Source organism: Oncorhynchus keta, chromosome 21, assembly GCF_023373465.1.
Source record: "Oncorhynchus keta strain PuntledgeMale-10-30-2019 chromosome 21, Oket_V2, whole genome shotgun sequence".
Taxonomy (NCBI): Eukaryota; Metazoa; Chordata; class Actinopteri; order Salmoniformes; family Salmonidae; genus Oncorhynchus; species Oncorhynchus keta.
Window position 1 is genome coordinate 17,683,869 of NC_068441.1, and position 24,194 is coordinate 17,708,062.

Genomic DNA, 24,194 nt, shown 5'->3' on the forward strand with positions numbered 1-24,194 from the left:
TGTGGGTCAGGCGACCAGACAGACAGGAGGCCTCTGTAGACACCTGGAGCACAGCCCAGCCCTGACAGAGTGGCACAGCTCTACACACTGGGGCTCCAGCCAGCACAGTACGCACATACTGTGGCTACTACTTAGGACCAACTAGTGGCAGGAGAGAGAGCAGAGAGTGTGTGATTTTTATTTGCATATGGCGTTAGGTATGCAGACTGCGGAGCTAGCTGACTGTAAGGTTAGATGACTTTAGCTAGATAACCTACGCATTCAATATGCATTTAATTACTTCCTACCCTAAGAGAATTAGAGCATAGATTGGCACTTTATTAAGCCTTTTCCCCCTCCACGTTCATAAATCAATGCTTTGTACAATGCTACATATTTTATCCAGACAAAATAAAAATTGTATGAATAACCTATTGATTATGTTTTGGCAAGACAAAAATATAAAAACAAAAAGGTCATGCAGTCCGATTTATCATATACTTTCTCTGGAGTTTAACTAAATTGTGAACACTTTTGAAAGAAGATGGCAGTAGAGATTGCATGAGTACCAAGCAGGGTTAAAAAAAAGAATCAGGCCCTTTTGGCCCAGTGGTCTGTAAAGGGTTGTATCATGTGAGGATGTAACTAATTGTTGTAGGCCACAATCGCTCTGATTGATGCTGAAATGTGTAAATAAATTGCACTAATGCAGTGATTTATTCACTGTTTGTTATTGCCCACAGTGTGCTCGTGGAGATGGTGAGTAAAGCAGAAGTCGTGAATAATTTAACATCTTTGCTTGGAATGTGTTCATATAGAAGGTCAGAATAACTGACTCTAAAAGAGATTGTGCACAACCTGATTTTCAGGTTGAAGAGCTTTCAGATTTTCAGTGCTGGTTAAACAAAACATATATAAGTAATGTGTCTTGCGAGTGAAAGGGGACATTTCTATTTTAAAATGAAGAAAACCACAGTTGGGTGTAAATATCAATTCATGCGAAGACCAAATGATATATCTGTAATACAAATGACAATTCTTTGGCAAACACCCTTCTTCATGTTTTTGTGTATATTTTTTCAGTTGTTTTTCTGTTTTTACATTTACAGTGCCATCAGAGAGTATTCATACCCCTTGACCTATTTCACATTTTGTTGTGTTACAGCCTGAATTCTAAATTCATGAAATAAAATGAAATGTCACCCATCTACACACAACACCCCTTAATGAAAATGTGAAAACATGTTTTTAGAAATTGTTGAATTTTCTTTGAAAATAAAATACATAAATATCTCACTTACATAAGGATTCACACCCCCGAGTCAATGATTTGTAGAAAAAAACTTTAGCTGCGATTAAAGCTGAGTCTTGCTGGGTAAGTCTCTAAGACTGGGTTTCTCAGACTGAGTCCTCAGGTCTGTGCACATTTTGGTTTCTGCCCTAGCACTACACAGCTGATCCAAATAATCAACTAATCATCAGGCTTTGATCATTTGAATTAGCTGTGTAGTGTTAGGGCAAAAACCAAAACGTGCACCCCTTGGGGTTCCGAGGACCGGGTTTTGGAAACACAGCACTAAGAGCTTTCCACACATGGATTGTGCAACATTTACCCATTATTCTTTAAGAATTCTTCAAGCTCTGTCAAATTGGTTGTTAATCATCAGACAATCATTTTCACGGTTTGTCATAGATTTTTTTTCAAGAAGATTTCAATCAAAACTGTAACTCGGCCACTCTGGAACATTCACTTTCCTATTGGTATGCAACTCCAGTGTAGATTTGACCTTGTGTTTTAAGTTATTGTCCTGCTGAAAGGTGAATTCATCTCCCAGTGTCTTGTTCGAAGGCAAACTGAACTAGGTCTTCCTCTAGATTTTGCCTGTGCTTAGCTCCATTACATTTATTTTTATCCTGAAAAACTGTCCAGTCCTTAATGATTACAAGCATACTGTACCCATAACATGATGCAGTCACCACTATGCTTTAAAATATGAAGAGTGGTACTCAGTAATGTGTTGTATTGGAATTGCCCCAAACATAACATTTTGTATTCAGGACAAAAAGTTAGTTGCTTTTCCACATTTTTTGCAATATTACTTTAGTGCCTTGTTGCAAACAGGAGGCATGTTTTGGAATAGTTGTATTCTGTTCGGGCATCCTTCTTTTCACTCTGTCAATTAGGATACTTTTGTGGAGTAACTACAATGATCCATTCCAAGTTTTCTCCTATTGGAGCCATTAATCACATGTTTACTCCTGAACTTATTCAGGATTGCCATAACAAAGGGGTTGAATACTTATTGACTCAAGACATTTCAGCTTTTCATTTTTAGTGAATTAGAAAAAAATTTAAAACATCATTCCACTTTGACATTATGCGTTTTTGTGTGTAGGCCAGTGACAAAAACTAAAAATGTAATACATTTTCAATTCATGCTGCAACACAACAAAATGTCGAAAAAGTCAAAGAATGTGAATACTTTCTGAAGGCATTGTAAGAACAAAGTGGGAGACAGGAAGAAGGGGGCTGTATTATCTTTACCTCTCTTCCCTCCTCCATCCCTCTCCATCTCTGGTCTCTAATTAATCTCCTGGTTGTTGAAGTATCGGAGGGAAAGATGCTCTCTGAAATATTTATGTGTTACGTTCCTGTCTGGCCTTTTTGTTCTGCTTTGATTACATTTGGAATTGCTTTCTCTTCTATTTCTGGAGCCATTTAACAGGAATGAGTGTTTTTATGTGCCGGAACGGATGAGGATTTAAGTGTCTGCTCTAAGCAAATTTACAGCAGAGTGATGGTACTGTATGTGGGTACATACTGACTCACACACACACACGCACGCACGCACGCACGCACACACACACACACACACACACACACACACACACACACACACACACACACACACACACACACACACACACACACACACACACACACACACACACACACACACACACACACACACACACACACACACACACACACACACACACTTCACAGACACACACGTACACACAAGGAGGCACATGTCTGTGTCGACTCAGACACACCACTGTAAAAAAAATGTTGAAGCAATTATCTATTTTGTTTACAGAAGCGTGATGGCTACCTAGAAAAGTGTAGAAAATTCAATATTGACATAATGATTCACACAGGAACAAAACAAAGTCACTATTGTTTAATTTAAACTTTAACCTTTAAAATAGTTTTTCTTGGAATCTGAGGGACTGCTTACTTTACCTCAACAACCTTGGTGTCCTTTCAAATATTGTCTTCCCTTTCAGTGTGACATAGGTGAGGTCAAAAGCATGAATCTCTAAGATCACGAGTTACATACGCATATCTTTCCCATGATTCACTCTGAGGTTTTAAGTAAATTGAGTTCAAGCTGAGATCATCTATTTTAAATCCTGGCCATTGTGTGTCATATAGTAAATCTTTATCTGTAAATGCAGATAAGAAATTTATAAGTGGGAAACAAAAGTGAATGTATGTGCAGTGTAACTACAGCAAATGTCCTGTATCCAGTCTTTCAATGTCCGGTACAAAGTAGATTATCCAGGACAATGGTTTTGTATTATAGCATCCGCTCAGGCTCTTCTGAAGGCCTACACCCTTTTAAGGCCAAAAGTGTCTTATCCACTTGACAAAAGAAACTCAAACTCATAGAACTGATTCTTGTACAATAAAAGTAGTAGTATAACCTTTTTGAGGTCCTTCAGATTTAGTGACCCCTGCTCACTCAACTATCTCCTGAAGAAGCCGGTTCAGAAGCCAGATACAGAAAATCTGAATGCAGAATAAACTAACTGTGGCTCGGCTAGAGCCTGTGAGTCAGAGCTTTGATGCCCATACATATAGCGCACTGCTAAAACTATTGACCAGACTGAATAACCAATCAGGCCCACGCCCAGCAGAGTACATGTATTGTATTGCTACCAGTAGCTGCCAAGTGACTGCAGAGAGAGTTCCCTCCTTGCCCCTTAACACTGTCCCCTCACTCCTCTCCCAGTCTCTGCTTCAGGTCTTGGGTGAGCAGAACTACTTGGTGGCGTAGTGTGCTTAGATTAGATCTAACCTCCCTGTAAGCATCTGAAACTTCTTAAGCCCCTGGAGTGCCTATTTTAAAATTAGATTTTTGTGTACGAGTGCATTAAGGCCCCAATCTTTTCCAGCGCAGATGGTTTAAAGCTTGATGAACTGAAATCTTGCTTGTGTAGCTTTACTGCATTGGAAACTCTTTGGAGACTTAAAAACCCACAATTCATTGCAGATGGGGAACAGGGCCGGCTGCCAGCGTGCTAAAAGTATATGCAAATACAGGCCTCCCCTTTAAGAGCTCTCGAAGCATGCCTCGTAAACGGAGAGCAGTCGGAGGGAGAGAGAGTGCAGGCAGCACCAACAGCCTGTTTAGGAGGCTGCCTGACTGCATGGTGGAGGAGCAGCTGGCTGGCCCATTGGGAGAGACGGTGCCGTGGAGGAAACAGAGTTTTACTGTGAAAGGGGACAGGGATTTACGAGGGCTGATCTGTTCTCGCTACCCCCCAAATCATAGCATTTCTCCCTGCACTAGAACCTCAAATCAAACCATAGCCACATGGTCATTGACCATGCTGCATATTGGCAAGTCAGATATTCAAAGAGAAGTCCTAAATCCAAGTCACTTTCCCAGATTCAACAACCAAGATAGAAGGTTGACTGTTCTGTCTCTCCAACCTTGTTTTTTTAGCAGACTGGCATTTCACTAGATATTCATTGTAATAGTGCAGGGTTTTAAAGATGGGAAGGGGAACAAAGGGAGAAAGGGGAAATCACTTGAAGTGGCATTGTCTCTCCAAACCACAAACTGCAACTGTGATTACTATAATGACTGTGCCTCTCACCCCTCGGAGTATGGCTCTGTAATGGCTGTTGCTTCTCTGTCTCTGTGGTGGCAGAAGCTCCAGCTGGCCAACGTGGTCCTGCACCCAGACCCAGGCCCTGTCCAGGCCCAAGCAGGGTGAGATGTGATGGGCAGGGGGCCCTTCTCCTGTGCCTCTCCCATCCTGCATGCCTATCAGCCATCAAAGGCTAGCCTGGTCTCAGTCCACCAGCTCGCTTAATGAAGATGCCCATCAAGCTCAGAAGGGAACAGAATCAATAGGCTGAGCTGAAAGGGGGCCAGCATTCTTGGGGGAAGACAGGGAGGGAGGGAGGGAGGTAAAGCCCACCAAATGAGTGTAGCAGAATAGAAGAGTATAGAACAAAGAGTAGACTGGGTAGAGGATGTACATGGGATCGATCAGTGGCCTGAGGAAATTGATTCTCTATGTTTGCAAAAGCATGCCCCATTACATTGGCATGGATTTAATAACTCTGTAAAGCCCATCTTTGATTGATTATGGAAGTTACTACAGTAGGTGTTCAAACGCAACAGTAAAACATCTATTGGGATGTTGCACAAAATAGAGCCTTTTATATTTTGTTACTGGGCCCCAGCCAGAGCGTCATGCTAGAATAGAGCCCGAAGCCTCATTGTCTTTTATCAGATCCAAGGGCTTTACAGGAACTCACTACACTTTCACATTAAACAGCACTGACAATACTACTTACAGTAATACACTACTAATTCAAGTATTTAGTATAATAAAAGTATTTTATTAGGATCCCCATTAGCTGTTGCTGAAGCTACTCTCCCTGGGGTCCACACAAAACATAGAACGTGACATAATACAGAACATGAGTAAACAAGAACAGCTTAAGGACTGAACTACACACATTTAAAATAAGAACAATAGAACCAAAATGGTTCATACTGAAAGTGACCCTAATTTCTGACAGTTTATCAGATTTGTACCTTTTTACCTCAGGGATTCTTGCAACCTTTCGGATACTAGTCCAAAGCTCTAACCACTAGGCCATCTATTGCCCCAGTTACCCTCATTACTGACAGTTACCCACACATCAGTACATATCCATGTGCTTAAGAGTTATTTAGGTCAGATAGGGCAGAGGTGTTGTTTTATTAGTTTTTTTTTTTAAAGCTAAATTTGCTGTTTGCTTGAGTCATTTGAGATGGAAGAGAGTTCCATGTGATCATTGCTCTATTGTGTGTTGCCTTGAATTCATTCTGGATTTGTGGACTGTGCCCTGATGGCATGTATGGTGGGGTAAGTATGTCTGTCAGACCAGACATAAACAAATACAATGCTTCTTGTATGTCTCTCCTCTACTTTGAACCAAGAGAGACTGACATGCATACGGTTGACATAAGACCTCTGTGTACATTGAAAGGTGCAGGTTTTCTAGGTCCTTCTTGACAGCACTTGACAATATCACCAGGCAATAGTCAGTATTTACGTAGGTAAAACTAAAGCTTGCAGGATTTGTTTGGTCAACTGTGGTGCTAACAATGCTGAGAATCTATTTATCACCGACAGACCTCTTCCCATCTTTACAACAATTTCATCAATATGCCTTGACCATGACAATTTACAGCCTTAAAGTGACATCAAGAAGTTTAGTCCCCTTAACTTGCTTAACTGTCATGTCATTCGTTACCAGATTGAGAGGTCTAGAACTGAGATCATAGGGAAATATTTGTACCAAATACAATGCTTTTAGTTTTAGATGGGTACAGGACTAGTTTATTACTAGCCACCCATTCCAAAACTGACTGCAACTCTGTTCAGGGTTGCAGTTATTTCACTAGATGTGGTTGAGTCATCAGTCTACATGGACACAGGCTTTGTTGCTTTTAATGCTGTTGGTAGATCATCAGTAAAAATAGAGAACAGTAAAGGGCCAAGACCGCTAGCTGCCTTCCGGAATACTACACTTTATATGTTTTACATTGGATAATCTTCCATTAAATAAACCCTCTGTGTTTTATTGGATAGATAGCTCAGCTCTCAACCAATGATATGACAGAGGATGGAAAGCCATAACACATACATTTTTCCAATTACATATTATGGTCAATAATATCAAAGGCTGCACTGAAGTCTAAAAATACAGCTCCCACAATCTTCTTATTATCAATTTCTTTCAGCCAATCATCAGTAATTTGTGTCAGTGCAGTAGGCCTACATGTTGAGTGCCCATTCCTATAAGCATGATAGTAGTCGGTTGTTAATTTGTCCAAACAAAAAAACACTATATATACAAACGTATGTGGACACCCCTTCAAATGAGTGGATTCGGCTATTTCAGCTACACCCGTTATTGACAGGTGTATAAAATCGAACACACAGCCATGCAATCTCCATAGACAAACATTAGCAGTAGAATGGCCTTCCTGAAGAGCTCAGAGACTTCCAACAAGCCAGTTTGTCTAATTTCTGTACTTTCTGTACTGCTAGAGCTGCCCCAGGCAACCGTAAGCTCACAGAACAGGACCGCCGAGTGCTAAAGAGCGTAACGCGTAAAAATCGTCTGTCCTTGGTTGCAACACTCACTACCGAGTTCCAAACTGCCTCTGGAAGCAACTTCAGCACAATCTGATTGGTCGAATGTTAGAACCAGTAAAAGGTTTTCTCAAGAACAGCCACCTTGTCCTTGAACCTCAGGAACTTTACCACTATCAACCTGGGTCTGTCACCCGGACTGGAGGTTTTTTCCAGTCCTCTAGGTGCGCTCCAGCTCAATCTCCCTGTGATCCATCATCAGCTTTTCAGTTATCATTTTCCTCAATTTCTCCTCAGAATCAGCCCAAGTCTCATGTGGAGACACTGGGATTCCATCCAGAACAATGTTATTTCACCTTGATTGTCCTTCTAGATAATCCTGTTTCCCTGTAATTGTTAACATAGATTTATAGACAGTGCTAATGTCGTTTCTCGTGGTCGTACAGTTCATGTCCATCTTGCTGCGGTCCTGCTTCATCACTTCAAAATCTCCCTGGGTTAGAAATGCAACCATTTGCACTTTTCTGGTCAGATCGTCCATTCTTGTGTTTGTTGTATCCACCAATATTTAGACAAAGCTCTTGAAGCTATTCTCCTGCTATTGAAACAGCTCCTTGTAAAAAATGTTGTTGTTGGTCTTTTTATTGAATTTTTATGGCAGGGGATCAAATTAAATCAAAGTTTATTTGTCACGTATGCTGAATACAACAGGTGTAGGTAGACCTTACAGTGAAGTTTTTACGTACAGGCTCTAACCAACAGTGCAAAAATGTATTAGGTGAACAATAGGTAAGTAAAGAAATAAAAAACAACAGTAAAAAGACAGTGAAAAATAACACTAGCGAGGCTATATACAGTAGTGAGGATATAACAGTAGAGAGGCTATATACAGTAGTGAGGATATAACAGTAGTGAGGCTATAACAGTAGAGAGGCTACATACAGTAGCGAGGCTATAACAGTAGCGAGGCTATATACACTAGTGAGGCTATAACAGTAGAGAGGCTACATACAGTAGCGAGGCTATAACAGTAGTGAGGATATAACAGTAGCGAGGCTACATACAGTTATATTATTATTATTATTATACAGTAGCGAGGCTATAACAGTAGCGAGGCTATATACAGTAGTGAGGATATAACAGTAGAGAGGCTACATACAGTAGCGAGGCTATAACAGTAGTGAGGATATAACAGTAGCGAGGCTACATACAGTAGCGAGGCTATAACATTAGCGAGGCTATATACAGGGGCAAGGCTATAATAGTAGCGAGGCTACATACAGTAGTGAGGATATAACAGTAGCGAGGCTACATACAGTAGTGAGGATATAACAGTAGCGAGGCTACATACAGTAGCGAGGCTATAACAGTAGCGAGGCTATATACAGGAGCAAGGCTATAACAGTAGCGAGGCTACATACAGTAGCGAGGCTATAACAGTAGCGAGGCTATAACAGTAGCGAGGCTACATACAGGCACCGGTTAGTTGGGCTGATTGATGTATTATGTACATGTAGATATGGTTAAAGTGACTATGCATATATGATAAACAGAGAGTAGCAGTAGTGTAAAAGAGAGGTTGGCGGGTGGTTCTCTAGCACATCTTTCACCTGTGCTAGAGAAACACTGTCCTCAGTTTTAGGTGGCATGGTGACAGCGTCGACTGATGTTCTTAGATATATACACGCAGTTCCAGCCAGTTCAGGTCGCAGGGAAACAGCAACAGGCAGCAGGGAATACAACCACACGCCTGGGACACCTCCCACCCACAAGGGCTAACAGCATTGCTGGATGTATTTAAGCTAATATTGGAAAACCCTGCTAGCTTGATAGCTACCTGCTAGTCTAGTAGCTAGCTACGCCAAACAACTTCAGAGTTTTTAGTCTGGACAGATAGTAGCGGTCACTGCAACTGAGGCTAATGGGATCCAAAAAAAGTATATAAACCAAACTTTGCGAGGAAACACTGTCAAAACTTTTCAAAAAGAGCTCTCTCGTTCCGCGTTCAGCATGTGTCGCCTTAGGGTCTCTCATGTAAACCCTCTCTTCTAAACCCTCCACAACCCTCCCATCTACAGATAACACAGTATTGTTAGTTTACCTTCCAATATGTGGGGATGTTATTCAGAAACTCTGGGCCTGGATGTAGTTGAGATAAAATAATGCAAACATCCGTTCCTGATGAGTTTGTTCACAGATTCACACTCCCTCTGAACCCTCTTTTGTGCTGGATGATCGTTCTAGTGTGTCAGCTCACCGGGCTTGCCAGGAAAAAGTTAAACACCTAGGATTCTAGAAAAATAGTCCTCATCGCTGTACCGTTGCAAGCAGCAATTATTTGGAATGCTCCACCATGACTATTTTACTATATATTTTACTAGCTGGTGATTATCACCCTCCTCATATGCTTTGGCGTATCAAGTGGAAAATTATACCATTATTTCAGTAGAGTCCACACGCCACACACATTTTCCCCGTGTCACCAGTAACAGTAGGGCTTCCGTCTTCTTTAGTCTCTGTTGTCGTGTTTGGTTCTTCCTCAGTAGTTATGTTTGGTGAAATACAGATATTTCGTCTGTCATGCTGCAAGTCTGGAAGACCACAATGTCCTTCTTGGACAGATTTTAAGTTGACATGTGCCCATCCTCTGTACATGAAGACATACTCTGCCTCTGTCTGTTTGCCATGCCTGGGATTAGGTTGCCAGAGATGGCTACACTGCTTGTCTACTGGAAATGCAATGGACAAAAAAGCAAGTGGCATGCAGTCCTGAATATATGTACATCTGTAATTTTATTTTATTTTATTTTTTTATTTCACCTTTATTTAACCAGTTAAGCTAGTTGAGAACAAGTTCTCATTTGCAACTGCGACCTGGCCAAGATAAAGCATAGCAGTGTGAACAGACAACACAGAGTTACACATGGAGTAAACAATTAACAAGTCAATAACACAGTAGAAAAAAGGGGAGTCTATATACAATGTGTGCAAAAGGCATGAGGAGGTAGGCGAATAATTACAATATTGCAGATTAACACTGGAGTGATAAATGATCAGATGATCATGTACAGGTTTTATTTAATTTTTTTATTTTACCTTTATTTTACTAGGCAAGTCAGTTAAGAACAAATTCTTATTTTCAATGATGGCCTAGGAACAGTGGGTTAACTGCCTGTTCAGGGGCAGAACAACAGATTTGTACCTTGTCAGCTCGGGGATTCAAACTTACAACCTTTCAGTTACTAGTCCAACGCTCTAACCACTAGGCTACCCTGCCGCCCCGGTAGAGATATTGGTGTGCAAAAGAGCAGAAAAGTAAATAAATAAAAACTGTGGGGATGAGGTAGGTGAAAATGGGTGGGCTATTTACCAATAGATTATGTACAGCTGCAGCGATCGGTTAGCTTCTCAGATAGCTGATGTTTGAAGTTGATGAGGGAGATAAAAGTCTCCAACTTCAGCGATTTTTGCAATTCGTTCCAGTCACAGGCAGCAGAGTACTGGAATGAAAGGCAGCCGAATGAGGTGTTGGCTTTAGGGATGATCAGTGAGATACACCTGCTGGAGCGCGTGCTACGGATGGGTGTTGCCATCGTGACCAGTGAACTGAGATAAGGCGGAGCTTTACCTACGGGTGAGGCAGGTTTCCGGAAGGTATAAACAAATTTTAAAAAATCGGGAAGAGATAGAAAGTACATATGGGCCACTGCGTGTTTGGGACGCGGCGATGCAGACGGTTAGCAGGCCTGTGCTAACAAGCTAACAGATTAGCAGGCCGGGGTAAACAAGGTAGTAGTTAGCGGACCTGGGCTAAACAAGCTAGCAGTTAGCATGCCGAATTAGCAAGCAAGGAGATAGCGAGGGCTAGAGAGTTAGCCTTTGGGGGACGTCGCGATGGGGTGAGTCTGTTTATTCCTCTTCATGCGGTGACATCGATAGACCAGTCGTGGGTCCGGGTATTGTAGCCCAGGAGTATGCTACGGTGGCAGCACAGGAGCTCTGGCCGGGCTCGCTTCAAGCTACGTGGGTGGAAACGCTAGCCAGGAGTAATCAACCAGGGTTGCGGTTTAGCTCGATAGCTAGTTGTGAAGATCCAGCTGAAAAATGTTCCGTTTGCGGTGGGAATCCGGGGATAAAAAAATAAATAGGTCCGTTATGCTCTGGTTAGCGTCACGTTGTTCGAACTGGCGAGAGCTTTCCGAGCTAAAGGTTAGCTGATGACCGGTTAGCTGAAGACCGCTAGCATAGCTGGTGGTTAGCTGGCTAGCTTCAGTTGAGGGGTTCCGGTTCCGAAGTAAATATAAATACTTTAGGAAAAGTAGCTACATTGGGTGAGGCGGGTTGCAGGAGAGTATTTGGAAGCTTAGGTTTAGCAAAATGTTTTTAAAGATATGCGAAGAAAAATATCTAAAACGAAAAAGAGACGATATATACAGAGAGACGATACGACAGGACGACTTACTGCTACGCCATCTTGGAACATCTTGATGATAATATTCCTGAGTTCCCGGTATAGTGACTATTTGTCTTAATAAGCTGTCTTGTGACTGCAAACAAAGTCAATGGACAGTGAGATTGAAGAGATGCCTGTGAGTATGTGTCTCATTTGGGTCTCTCTGAAGAGGATGATGTATGCTCGTGGCAGAATCGCAGGCTATCTTTGTGCAAGTGCTGCAGGAGATGAAACTACAGGCTGCCTATTAATTATCTGTACACGCTTTATGTTTAGGGACATCCCTGTTTAGACAGTATCTCATGATTAGTGTGTGTAGTGTAGTATGGAGGCTTCTGTTGGGGTCAGAGGGCATGTGAAGCAAGGCTGACACGTTGGTGAGAACGAATAGGCCATAAAATGCCCTCTCCATCATCATGTCTTACAGCACACTGGTCACTGGGATTTGTTATGGGCTTTACACTACAGTACTGAACATGTGCATTTTAATCCAAACCCCATCTGAAATGCGCCTTTATGGCGTGGTGGGATAGCATCAGCAATTAGCAGCATTTTGTTACATGAACTACAACAAAATAAATGAACACTGAGATTTATATATGAGATATTAACTACACACACTCCCCTAGATTCCGAGATAATGACGGGTGGGGCCGAGTGAGGGAGGATGGGAGGGTTTTCCAGTCAGTGGATTTTCCATGGAGAGCGCGTGCTGCTGGGGTGGCCTCTGTCTTTATGGCTGGGGCTCTGGGGAGCCACTGTGTTGCTGGCTGAGGGCCGTGTGTGCAGCTGAGGCCCGGGGCCCATAAATCCTGCCCTCCCAGCCCCAGACAGCGCTTTAACCTTCTGCATTATCTTCACTGTGATCCACGGCACCCTGCACTAATGTTAATGGCTGTATGAGGGAGCGTGGATCGCATGACCTTCCCTGACCCTTCAGCCATACCAAAAAGAAAGTTGCAAGTTTTGTCCTTTGGTTTTGATAGAATGAAGGCAGCCAACAACCCTACCCACTCAACAGTCCTTTACGGCTCAACTACTGCTGAAAGGATCTGGCTTATTCCTACACAGTGATTACCACATATTATGTGATTAAAATAAATGCTATAATTCTCTATATCTTTCCACCATGACCATGACTCTTGTCCTTGCACTTTCAAACCATTTACTATTGTGTATTAAGTTGTCATCCACAAGAAATATGCGTAAACATAGACTGCAATTACACAAATAGAAGGCTGAAAAAAACAAAATGACGATTGTGTATTGCATACTTGTGGTTATGGTGATTTTCTCTGGTTTTATGTGCCTTGCAAAATGGGCTTGCTCCGCAATTTGTCTTGCTAGGAGGATGCGGCCAGGGGAATGATTGCTAGCCAGCCAGACGGACAGACACTGCGCTCACACCCTGACAGTGTGGGAAGCACGGATTAATCATGGAAATAGTGCTGGAAAGTCCCCTCAGATGATGTGTGTTGTGACCTGTCTACATGCAGTGCATGTCTGGTCACGATGAGACCAACTATCAACATATCACTATTACTATGGCGTTACATAGTTCAGTGAAGTAGGCATCTGTTTGATATCTGTTTGATGAGATTATATGATTCAGATCTATAATTCTGAACTAATTATATGATTCAGATCTATGATTCAGAGCTAATCGTTGTGACCGAATGTTGTGATGCTACATTTTTATTTGTTATGTACTTTCCTTCTTTCCCTCTTGTGTCTGTATTATCTCTCCCGTTCTATCTGTTACTCTCTCTGCAGCTCCGTCGACAGTGTCCATCATGCACCAGATCAGTCGTACCGTGGACAGCATCACTCTGTCCTGGTCTCAACCAGACCAGCCCAATGGAGTCATTCTGGACTATGAACTGCAGTACTATGAGAAGGTCGGTACCCACTGCACACTACCCATTAACAAACAGTCTGCTCTATCTCAGCTCCATGTACACAGACACACATGGAGAGATAATTGAGTCTGCCCATCCTTCAGCTCAGCAGGGCCTAAATAAGGTATCCACTGACTGCAAAACGAGCTCTCATTTTTTAAAATCAAATTGAAATTCAGAACATCTTTGCCTGTTGGTGTACAGTGTGTTCACTGAGGCAGGCAGACATAGCTTCTGAATCCCGCGTACAACTTCTGCTTGATCCCTTCCAATTATAATCACGGTCAGTCAATGGGAAAGGAAACCGCTCTCAGCCCTCCAGAGAGATTTGCGGTTGAAACAATGGAGCGTTGACTGCCATAAAAATATTATTCAACAGACAGCATACTTTCTCACAATAAATTTGACAGACAGGAGTCTGTCCGTCAAGGCGGTCGGTCGGTCACAAATACTACCACACGCAAACACATGCTCACACACTTAGATACAAGCAGACCAGAACACACACACACACACACAACGTTCAAAGAGGACTCCTCTGTGACTGCGCACCATGCTGCTCCACTTTTTAGTCTAATTATTTTCTCAGACACTGCTGAGGAGAGCTGTCAAAACAATTGTTCCGGCCCCTGCCGTGGCTTAGAACTCACAACTGTAATCATGCTGCTGAGTGATTGGTCTAAGGCAGCAGCCGGCACAGTTTTAGTCTCCTCTTCCAGACAGACCCTGTCAGCTTTGTGGATAGAATGAACCGGTGTGGCAATGAAAAGTTGCACTGATCGTCAGAACTCACAGCTCAAACAAAGTAATTCTAGCTGACCTGAAACTGCCATCCTTTCTGCCTCCGGCTGTTGCTTTTCATTCTCTGTTCATTCTGCTTGATCAAATAGATACATCAGCGTTAGAAACATTTGAGTCTCTATCTTATTTTGCTCATCAGCCTATTTTTCTAAGGCAATAAATTATTTTTTATTTAACTAGGCAAGTCAGTTAAGAACAAATTCTTATTTTCAATGACGGCCTAGGAACAGTGAGTTAACTGCCTGTTCAGGGTCAGAACGACAGATTTGTACCTTGTCAGCTCGGGGGTTTGAACTTGCAACCTTCCGGTTACTAGTCGAACGCTCTAACCACTAGGCTACCCTGTCGCCCTGTGAGATTAATGCATGAATTGTTCTGTGGATGGCACTGATTTGTCTTCCTCCCTCTTTCTTTCCTACTCTCTCAGGACCAGACAGAGTACAACTCAACCATCATAAAGAGCCAGACCAATACAGTGGTCATCCGCGGTCTCAAACCAGGCGCGATCTATGTGTTCCTGGTTCGCGCCAGGACCGTGGCCGGATTTGGCCGCTACAGCGGCAAGCTCTACTTCCAAACCATGACTGAGGGTGAGGGTGCAGCTAACATTCCCTCAGCTCAGATAGAGCATAGAGAGATGCAGAGTTATCACATCCCATGCATGCCCATCAACCCAACCTGGACCATTACACCATAGACCTAATGACCCAATAGACACAAAGATGTTGATGGGGAAATGGTTTGAGATGCGTTCTACAAGACAACTCTCCAACAATGAGTCAACAATGAGTACACCCATTGTTTTATTTCTGTGGATTTCATTCATTATCTTCTCAGCAGAACTCACAGGGGAGTTATTTTGTGGCATTGAATAAGATAGGTAATGCATGAATGTAGATATTTTTGTAGTTTACTGTACTTGATTAAATGTGGCCTAATGTAAACCATACATCAGGTTAAAGTGTCTAATCTATATAGAAGGACAGTGCTTGGCAGAATAGCTTCTCCCCTGGCTCCTAAGCAGCTCATCTGATGTTAGCACAGCGACCTGGGTGTTCTCTAAACATCTCATTACCTGCAGTGCCGAGGGCCATCATTAGCCTGATCTCTCCTTTGCTCTCTTCTCCTCCACGGCAAGCAGCCAGCACGCTGCCAGACAAAAGAGAACCCAGCATTACAGTTTGATGCATACAGTACCACCCTGTGACACAGCCCTCCCCAGTCTCCACCCCAGACAGAGCAGTCAGGACCTGAGGTGGTGTTGTGAGATTATGTGCCTACTGCCATGCTGGATTCCCTGTGTTTGGCAACGCTCTGGAGGGAAGGGAGCTGGGTCTCCCCCAAACACGCTCTCTCAGTTCCAGACGAGCGGGTGGCCATATCACTGGCTTTTGAGCCCGCACAGTGGGCTTTGGAGAGAGGTCTTGTGCTGCCAACCAAGATGCCCATTGGTCTCTCCAACCGTCTGTCTGTCTGTCTGTCTGTCTGTCTGTCTGTCTGTCTGTCTGTCTGTCTGTCTGTCTGTCACCCACTGTTTGCTCCATATGCATTTGCTCAGATACCGGCCCATATGTTTCAGTGTGTGATGGTGTGTTTGTCTAATCACAGAGGAGTACAACACCAGCATTCAGGAGAAACTGCCTCTTATCATCGGCTCTGCAGCTGCAGGTCTGGTCTTCCTCATCGCAGTGGTTGTCATTGTCATCGTCTGCAACCGGTGAGTCATTCATGCATCAGTCCAGCGAACCAATGCTGCATATCACAAAACAGTCAAACAAGCCAGCCAGATTAGACACATTCGCTTTAGTGTTTTTTGTTTCTCCCCTACTTCGTTATTGTACTTTAATGGGTGAAGTAGCTTGTTAAGGTGGGGTTTATAGTTTATAGGCTGGTTGTGTTTAGTGGTCATTAGCTAGCTGTGGAGCGGGTAGGCCTGGTGCATAGACCACACCCCCTCTCTGGGCCAGCGCTATAGCTCTTTGTCTTTCTCCCAGGAGGCGTGGCTTTGACCGAGCAGACTCAGAGTACACAGACAAGCTGCAGCACTACACCAGCGGCCACAGTGAGTAACCCAGCCCTCGCTCTCACTCTGTGACTGTTTGCACCTCCCCCACACTCTTGCTAACACACACACACACCTGTCTCCATGGCTACCGGCTCACACAGTCGTCTCCATGGCTAACGTTCAACCCTCTGCTGCCTCACACACCTGTCTCCATGGCAACCACCTGGCACTGTAGTGTCCTTGGCTACCTCCCAACCTTGTGCTTCTTACCTCTCCATTGGTAATCTTGTCTCTCGTTTTCTTCAACCGTCTTCATGCTAGGAAATGAGACCATAGTGCCAATACACACTTGTACACAAGCTATGTGTACAAGTGTGTATTGGCACTATGGTCTCATTTCATAGTCAACTAATTCCATTGTTGTGGAATTAGCATTTAGTCTTCTCATAGCTTGTTAAGTCCATTAACATGCTAATACGACGCACACCTTTTGCCATTGCTGAACAATTCTAAGGAGATTGTGAAGAAATGGCCTTTATTCATTATTTTGTTTTCCATGTTGGCCCAGAGTTCCATGAAACAGAAATGAATCTTCAAGTTGGAGCTCAGGAGCTGCAATTGAAACTAGTTTGGCTCTCTCTGGGAGCTTATGGCTTATCATTTGTCCCTCCGTCAGTCAGCTAAAAAAGAAAGGGTCTGATATATTTCCTCCCTGAGCTTATTTCAGTTTTATTTATTTATGCATTTTTCTATTTAGCTCTTCTGCTTTCCAGGCGTATCAATATAGACAGCTTTCCCATGTGTAATCAATCAAATCAGATTGCAGTAAATGCTGTATTTACAGAACTTGTTTCTTCCAGGATGTAATTCAGTGGGGATTATTGCCAGAGAGGCTGAGGGCATTTCACAGCTAATAATACCGTTCCACTCCCCTGTGTGTGTCCTCATCGCCACACTTATGGTCATACTTTTCCTGGCTGTCCTCCCCTGTGTCAGGTGGTCTCTGCCATGCTCTGGTGGGTGGTCTTTGGATCGCTCTATAGTTTGGGAAGAGATAGGAGGGTTCTAACTGGGAACTTTCAAGGGGCTCTCCATCTGTTCCTGAACACTTCTTCAGTTCAGTCCGCTATGCAGGTTTCATGACTGTACTAAAAAACCTCAGGTCAGATGTGAAAGTAAGAGCAAGAATAATCAGAATTGAAACCTGGGACACTTAAGTCACTGAACACTTAAGGTCCACCTTAAGCCAATTTACCTGGCATCAGAGCTTAAGAAAGCCAATTTATTTTCTGGAGCAGAGAGAAATACTGGTATAGTGACTGGCTGCCTCTCCTGGGTGTTGATGGTCTGCTATGACACTGTGGCACTTATACATACATGAACCTGCCTTATCACTGCCAATAACTCACTGGGAATACCATGTCATTGCCCATTGATTATTATAGTCCTGATACCCCCAGCCAAACCTACCGTTCCTACCTTGCACTAACACTAACCTCTCTGACTCTCTCATAATAACATACTGCATTACTCACACTCTGAATGTTAAATACAGACACGGTTGCAGAGTTTGTGTGTGTATGTCAGAATACAAAATTATATCGGCTTCTTCTTTTTCCAAGTGACTCCAGGAATGAAGATATATATCGATCCGTTTACATATGAGGACCCCAACGAGGCTGTGAGGGAGTTTGCTAAGGAGATTGACATCTCTTTTGTAAAGATTGAGCAAGTCATTGGCGCAGGTAAAGAGAAAGGCCAGTAATTTTTTACAACTAAATATTTTCAATATTGTCTGTATTCCAATGAATTAGGGACTACATTTTGGCTCATAATGTGAATGTTTGTAACCTCTGTCAGACATCTCCTGTCATTAACTGTCTCTCTGTTATGTCTTGTAGGAGAGTTCGGGGAGGTGTGCAGTGGAAACCTGAGGCTCCCAGGCAAGAGGGAGATGTTTGTGGCCATCAAGACGCTGAAGTCGGGCTACACAGAGAAGCAGAGACGGGACTTCCTGTCTGAAGCGTCCATCATGGGTCAGTTTGACCACCCGAATGTGATCCACCTGGAGGGTGTGGTCACCAAGAGCGCCCCCGTCATGATCATCACTGAGTTCATGGAGAACGGATCACTGGACTCCTTCCTCAGAGTGAGTTACACACGGTTTGTCTTTGTCCCACTGAGTCAAATATTAACACTAATGGCTATGCAGATAGACAGGTAGACAAAGACATGCAGACACACGGATGCATGCGCACACACACACACACACACACACACACACACACACACACACACACACACACACACACACACACACACACACACACACACACACACACACACACACACACACACACACACACACACACACACACACACACACACACACACACACACACACACACACTCTGGGAAATGACTGCTAAATACACATCCTAATGCTAACCCATCTAGTTTCAAGTGAACATTAACATGCAGAACATTTATCATGTGGAACTCCTCTTTACTTAGCATAGTGTCCATCAGTGAGCCTTGGAGCGTGTCCTTAGAGTGAGCATTTTCTACCCAATCAAGCTGCAGTATTAATGTTCTCTGAGTGTCTGTCTGGTCCAATTATTGATTTATATTACACTGCCTCTAGCGCTGGCTGTTATACAGTATTTCCCCATGATCCCCATTTTTGACTACAGTAAAATGGAGTCTAAGTACAGTAGCTCTCCAGCTGCTGGTGAGTGAGGCTAGCATTTCAGTGAAGTTAGTCATGCTCTCATTTTGTATTTATCATACTAACCCACATTCAGTCCCCCTGTTTGAGTCACAGAAAAGGAAAAGGACCTATAAACTTCTAGAGCTTTCTACGTATGTCACAAAATGCCTCTGTTAACATGTTATTCAGCATCTTAACATTTAGTCAAACATCTTTTATGAAATACAGAACTTATAGAAGGCATATCTCAGAAAATACGTTCCAGATAGCTAACCTCACCTTGGGAGGGTTTCAAGTTATTAGCGAGAGTTAAGAAGAAAACATGTCAGCTCTCAAAGAATGAAGTTGGCTTGTAGATGAGAGGCTGCTGTCAGCTGTCAGCCAGTCCTGTGGCTTCTGTCTGTAGCATGTCAGCTGAATGGGAGCATGTTTTTCCTGATGTGACTGGGTGCCCAAAAGCTTTCATCTCTTATTGGACTCATCGGGGGTTTGAAGTAAGGAGTAAAAAACTGAGTGATTTATGGAAATCTTCACAAATATAAAGGATTTGTTCCCCCATTAGTTTTACTTCACTTTAAATCAATTGTGAGTGAAAACAGCATAATTATAAAATATAGAAAAACACATCTATTTAACAAGAGCCAACTATTTCTACTGTTTGATATAAATCACTATGTTGATGTTTAGATATGTCTGATGTTGCTCTAGCCAGTCTATGTGGATAACGTATCCCCTCCACCACCTCTGTTATAGCCCCAGGTTCGTCACTCCTCATCCCGTTGTCATTGTTTACCTCTAAAAGGATCATACTGAGTAAGGCTTTCGTGACTCAGGGCAAGAGAGCAAACTGACGAGTATCAACTCTGAGCTATTAGAGAATATAATAAACTCGAGATGTAAACTCTTCCTCTGTGGATCAAAATACACATCAAAATCCTCCAGTAAAAAGGAGGCAGCCATCCTCCTGTCAGCCGACTGCTGCTCTGTCTACTGCTGGAGGTGCAAAACATGAACTTTATTAGCATTCTGCTTCAGACCTCCGAGACACTGTATGCCAACTAACTCTTGAATTTGACAGGGTTGTGTGTCTCTGTCTCTGTGTGGTAAGCATTTTTGACATCACATTTTATTTCAAACAACAGAGCATCACTGTGGCTCCTCACTGTATGACAACGTCTGCTGACAGCGTCAGTTCTTTAGAACGTGGCGCTCTGTGAAGGAAGGCCAGGTAGCAGGGGGTCAGTTAAGACGATCACCTTAGGTAGGAGCTGCCAGCTGAAGGATCAGCTCCCCTACATCTCCTGGTGCAGCTTACGCTGCTGTGATGCATCTCCAAGGTGGAGCTAAAGCGAGAAAATGATAGTAGATCAATCACATCTAATAGATGGATGGAGACAACAAGCAGAGAAAGTAGGAAAAGTTGAGGGCCATGTAATGACCAGAAAAAATGGTAGGGATAAGTGGGGTAAGTTGATCCACTTTCTAGGAAACCATACACAAAATTAATAATTTGTCCAAATATTTAGGAATAGGTCATTATTTCATGTGAAGGACAAAATCACATGGAAAATGTGGTAAGCAAGTTAGGTCCAGAAAACTGATTTTTAAATTAATTTATTGTGCGAGAGGTTTCATGATGCTTGTATCTAAACCAAATTAGATACTTTTAAGATTTTTGATTTGTACTATTTTCTACATTGTAGAATAATAGTGAAGACATCACAACTATGAAATAACACCGTTCTCCCTCGTGCCCTGCATTCTGTAGTACACACAGGGCCTGCTTTCCCTTATGTAAGGAATTAGGCACTTTCCCAGGTTTACTACAGTATGTATTGTAGACTGCACAGTAGCCTAATAAACTAATACGCATTTCGTTAATAAAAAGAAATCATACAAAAATACTCTTTCAAAATACAGATGATGATTTAGTTGTGGATCCATAACGAATTACTATGGGAATAAATATCACTGATTTACGGTATTGGTACAAAGTTGTCTAATGAAGGCAAACAATTTAGAATCCTCCAATCCTGTCGCCTTCTCCCGACCGTCACGTTGTATATCGCCATGTTTTCCAATCCATCCTAATGGAGGGTTTTGTTTTTTGTTTTTCTCTGAATAGAAACATCATAATATTAGTCAAATGAATTAAGCCAGATTTCTAAAAATCAATCCCATATACTATGTTATTACAAAAAAGGTTTTCAATTCTCTGGTAATGCCAATACAGAAGACTATCAAATGCTTTTCAAAGAAGCCCTCTGGTGGTCAAACTAGCAATAACTTGCAGTAACAGAAGAAATGGCTGAGAATTAAATGACGTGCCACAGAATGCTGCAGCAGCACGCAAGGTGTGCCTCAGTATGATGCAACTTTTAAAGGAGGAACCACTGTACATCAGTTGGGGCCTCTATAGGATTCAATATGAGGTCCTTAACCTAGCATGAAAGTGCATCCTTGTAGCTGTGTGGGCTAATATAGTCAAAATGTTTGCCCTGGGGTAAGTTGAGCCAATGGTCTTGCCAATGGCAAGTTGAACAACTTTAAGTGCTTTCTTTCCAGATGTAATGCAAGGCATTATCGCTGGGTTAAGAGGTAACAACAGAGTCCGGTCTTTGTCAAAAGTGTTTCAAAAAGTACTTTTTGTTTGTTACGTGTTAAGCCTGTGTTAAAATATGCTTAAAATGATTAAAATACCGATTGTGATTGTGTTGAATTGTGTTTGGTTTTAAAAACGTAGTAGTCATATTTAATTCAGTACATATATTTGGCGGCTTATCTTGCCCCGCAGGACAGGGTATCTTACCTCATACCCGTGATAAGTTCTTTGGACAAGCTATGTTTTCCAAACTGTAATGTTTACATTAATTAATTCAGATTCATGGATATACAACATCCTGAAATACAATGCATTCGGAAAGTACTCAGACTCCTTGGTTTTTTCCACATTTTGTTACGTTACAGACTTATTCTAAAATTGATTAAATAAAAATCCTCATCAATCTACACAAAATACCCCATAATGACAAAGTGAAAACAGGTTTTTTTTCAAATGTTTGCAAATGTATTACAAATAAAAACATAAATACCTTATTTACATAAGTATTCAGACCCTTTTCTCTGTGACTCGAAATTGAGCTCAGGTGCATCCTGTTTCCACTGATCATCCTTGAGATGTTTATACAACTTGATTGGAGTCCATCTGTTGTAAATTAAATTGCTTGGACATGATTTGGAAAGGCACACACATGTCTTTAAAAGGTCCCACTGTTGACAGTGCATGACAGAGCAAAAACCAAGCCATGAGGTCGAAGGAATTGTCGGTAGAGCTCCGACACAGGATTGTGTCGAGGCACAGATCTGGTAAAGGGTACCAAAAATGTCTGCAGCATTGAAGATCCCCAAGAACACAGTGGTCTCCGTTATTCTTAAATGGAAGAAGTTTGGAAACCACCAAAACTCTTCCTAGAGCTGGCTGGCTGCCCGGCCAAACTGAGCAATCTGGGGAGAAGGGCCTTGGTCAGGGAGGTGACCAAGAACCCGATGGTCACTCTGACAGAGCTCCAGAGTTCCTCTGCGTAGAAGGGGATATTGACAACCATCTCTGCAGCACTCCACCAATTAGGCCTTCTCAGTAAAAGGCACATGACAGTCCTCTTGGAATTTGCCAAAATGCACCTGAAGGACTCTCAGACCATGAGAAACAATATTCTCTGGTCTGATGAAACCAAGATTGAGATCTTTGGCTTGAATGCCAAGTATCACGTGTGGAGAAAACCTGGCACCATCCCTACAGTGAAGCATGGTGTTTGCACCGTCATGCTGTGAGGATTCTTTTCAGTGGCAGGGACTGGGAGACTAGTCAGAATCAAGGGAAAGATGAATGGTGCAAGTACAGAGAGATCCTTGATGAAATCCTACTCCAGAGCGCTCAGGACCTCAAACTGGGTCGAAGGTTCATCTTCCAACAGGACAATGACCCTAAGCACACAGCCAATGCAGTAGTGGCTTCAGAATGTCCTTGAGTGGTCCAGCCAGAGCCCGGACTGGAACCCGATCTAACATCTCTGGAATGACCTGAAAATAGCTGTGCAGCGACGCTCCCCATCCAACCTGACATATCTTGAGAGGATCTGCAGAGAATAATGGGAGAAACTCCCCAAATACAGGTGTGCCATGCGTGTAGCGTCATACCCAAGAAAACTCAAGGCTGTACTCGCTGCCAAAGGTGCTCCAACAGTCCAGGGTAAAGGGTCTGAATAATTATGTAAATATGTTATTTCATAGTTTTTTTGTAATACATTTGCTAACATTTCTAAAAGCCTGTTTTTGATTTGTCATTATACTGTATTGTGTGTAGATTGATGAGGGGGAAAAAGATTTAAAACATATTCTGACTGGATTTGGGATAGAATCATATAATGGCACAGAGCATGTATTAGCCTAAGATCAAAAATAAATCAATTATACCTCTATCTGCTAATCAGATCCAAATGACTTTGGTTGAAGAATCTTCCCAATTAAAGTACAGTATGCAAACACAGTGCAGGGATGCAGAGATCAGGAGGAGCTGTGTAGTTGGGAGGCATTTCAGCCTCATGAATAATGCATAACACTTAATTGCTGTGGTACATGAGGAGCTGGTGGACGTGAAGAGAAATTCCTGCTCTGCTAATGAGCAGAAAAGTGTTTGGAAGAGACACAGAGACACAGGCTAGAGGATCTGGCTAACCATAGGCCGGGAACATGCCCAGATGAATACACAGCCAGACCTAGTCCGTCTGTGATCCATCTGTGTCCCCACCCCATCCCTGGGCCATGATACTGGGCCTGTCTGTCAACGCTCATGCTCTCTCATCTCTCATCATGATCCTCCCGGATATTCCCTAGTGGATCTCTGGTCCTCGTAGTGGGTGGTGAAGGTGCAGGTGTGCACAGTTGGAGGCACAGCTG

The 24,194-nt window shown here is 42.7% G+C and overlaps 1 protein-coding gene across 9 annotated transcripts in view; it reads left to right on the forward strand.

Moving 5' to 3' along the window:
- Positions 1-24,194, forward strand: part of LOC118400208 (ephrin type-B receptor 2) — a 158,077-nt gene that overhangs the window by 123,899 nt on the left and 9,984 nt on the right. For 4 of the 9 annotated variants that reach the window (XM_052473398.1, XM_035796835.2, XM_052473400.1 and 1 more), the window contains exons 6-11: positions 13,598-13,722; positions 14,951-15,113; positions 16,132-16,240; positions 16,518-16,585; positions 18,151-18,273; positions 18,430-18,677. In XM_052473398.1, coding sequence (XP_052329358.1) covers positions 13,598-13,722; positions 14,951-15,113; positions 16,132-16,240; positions 16,518-16,585; positions 18,151-18,273; positions 18,430-18,677 — 836 coding nt within the window. The remainder of the gene's footprint in view (positions 1-13,597; positions 13,723-14,950; positions 15,114-16,131; positions 16,241-16,517; positions 16,586-18,150; positions 18,274-18,429; positions 18,678-24,194) is intronic. The other 5 variants (XM_052473399.1, XM_035796836.2, XM_035796839.2 and 2 more) reach the window with 3 other exon arrangements.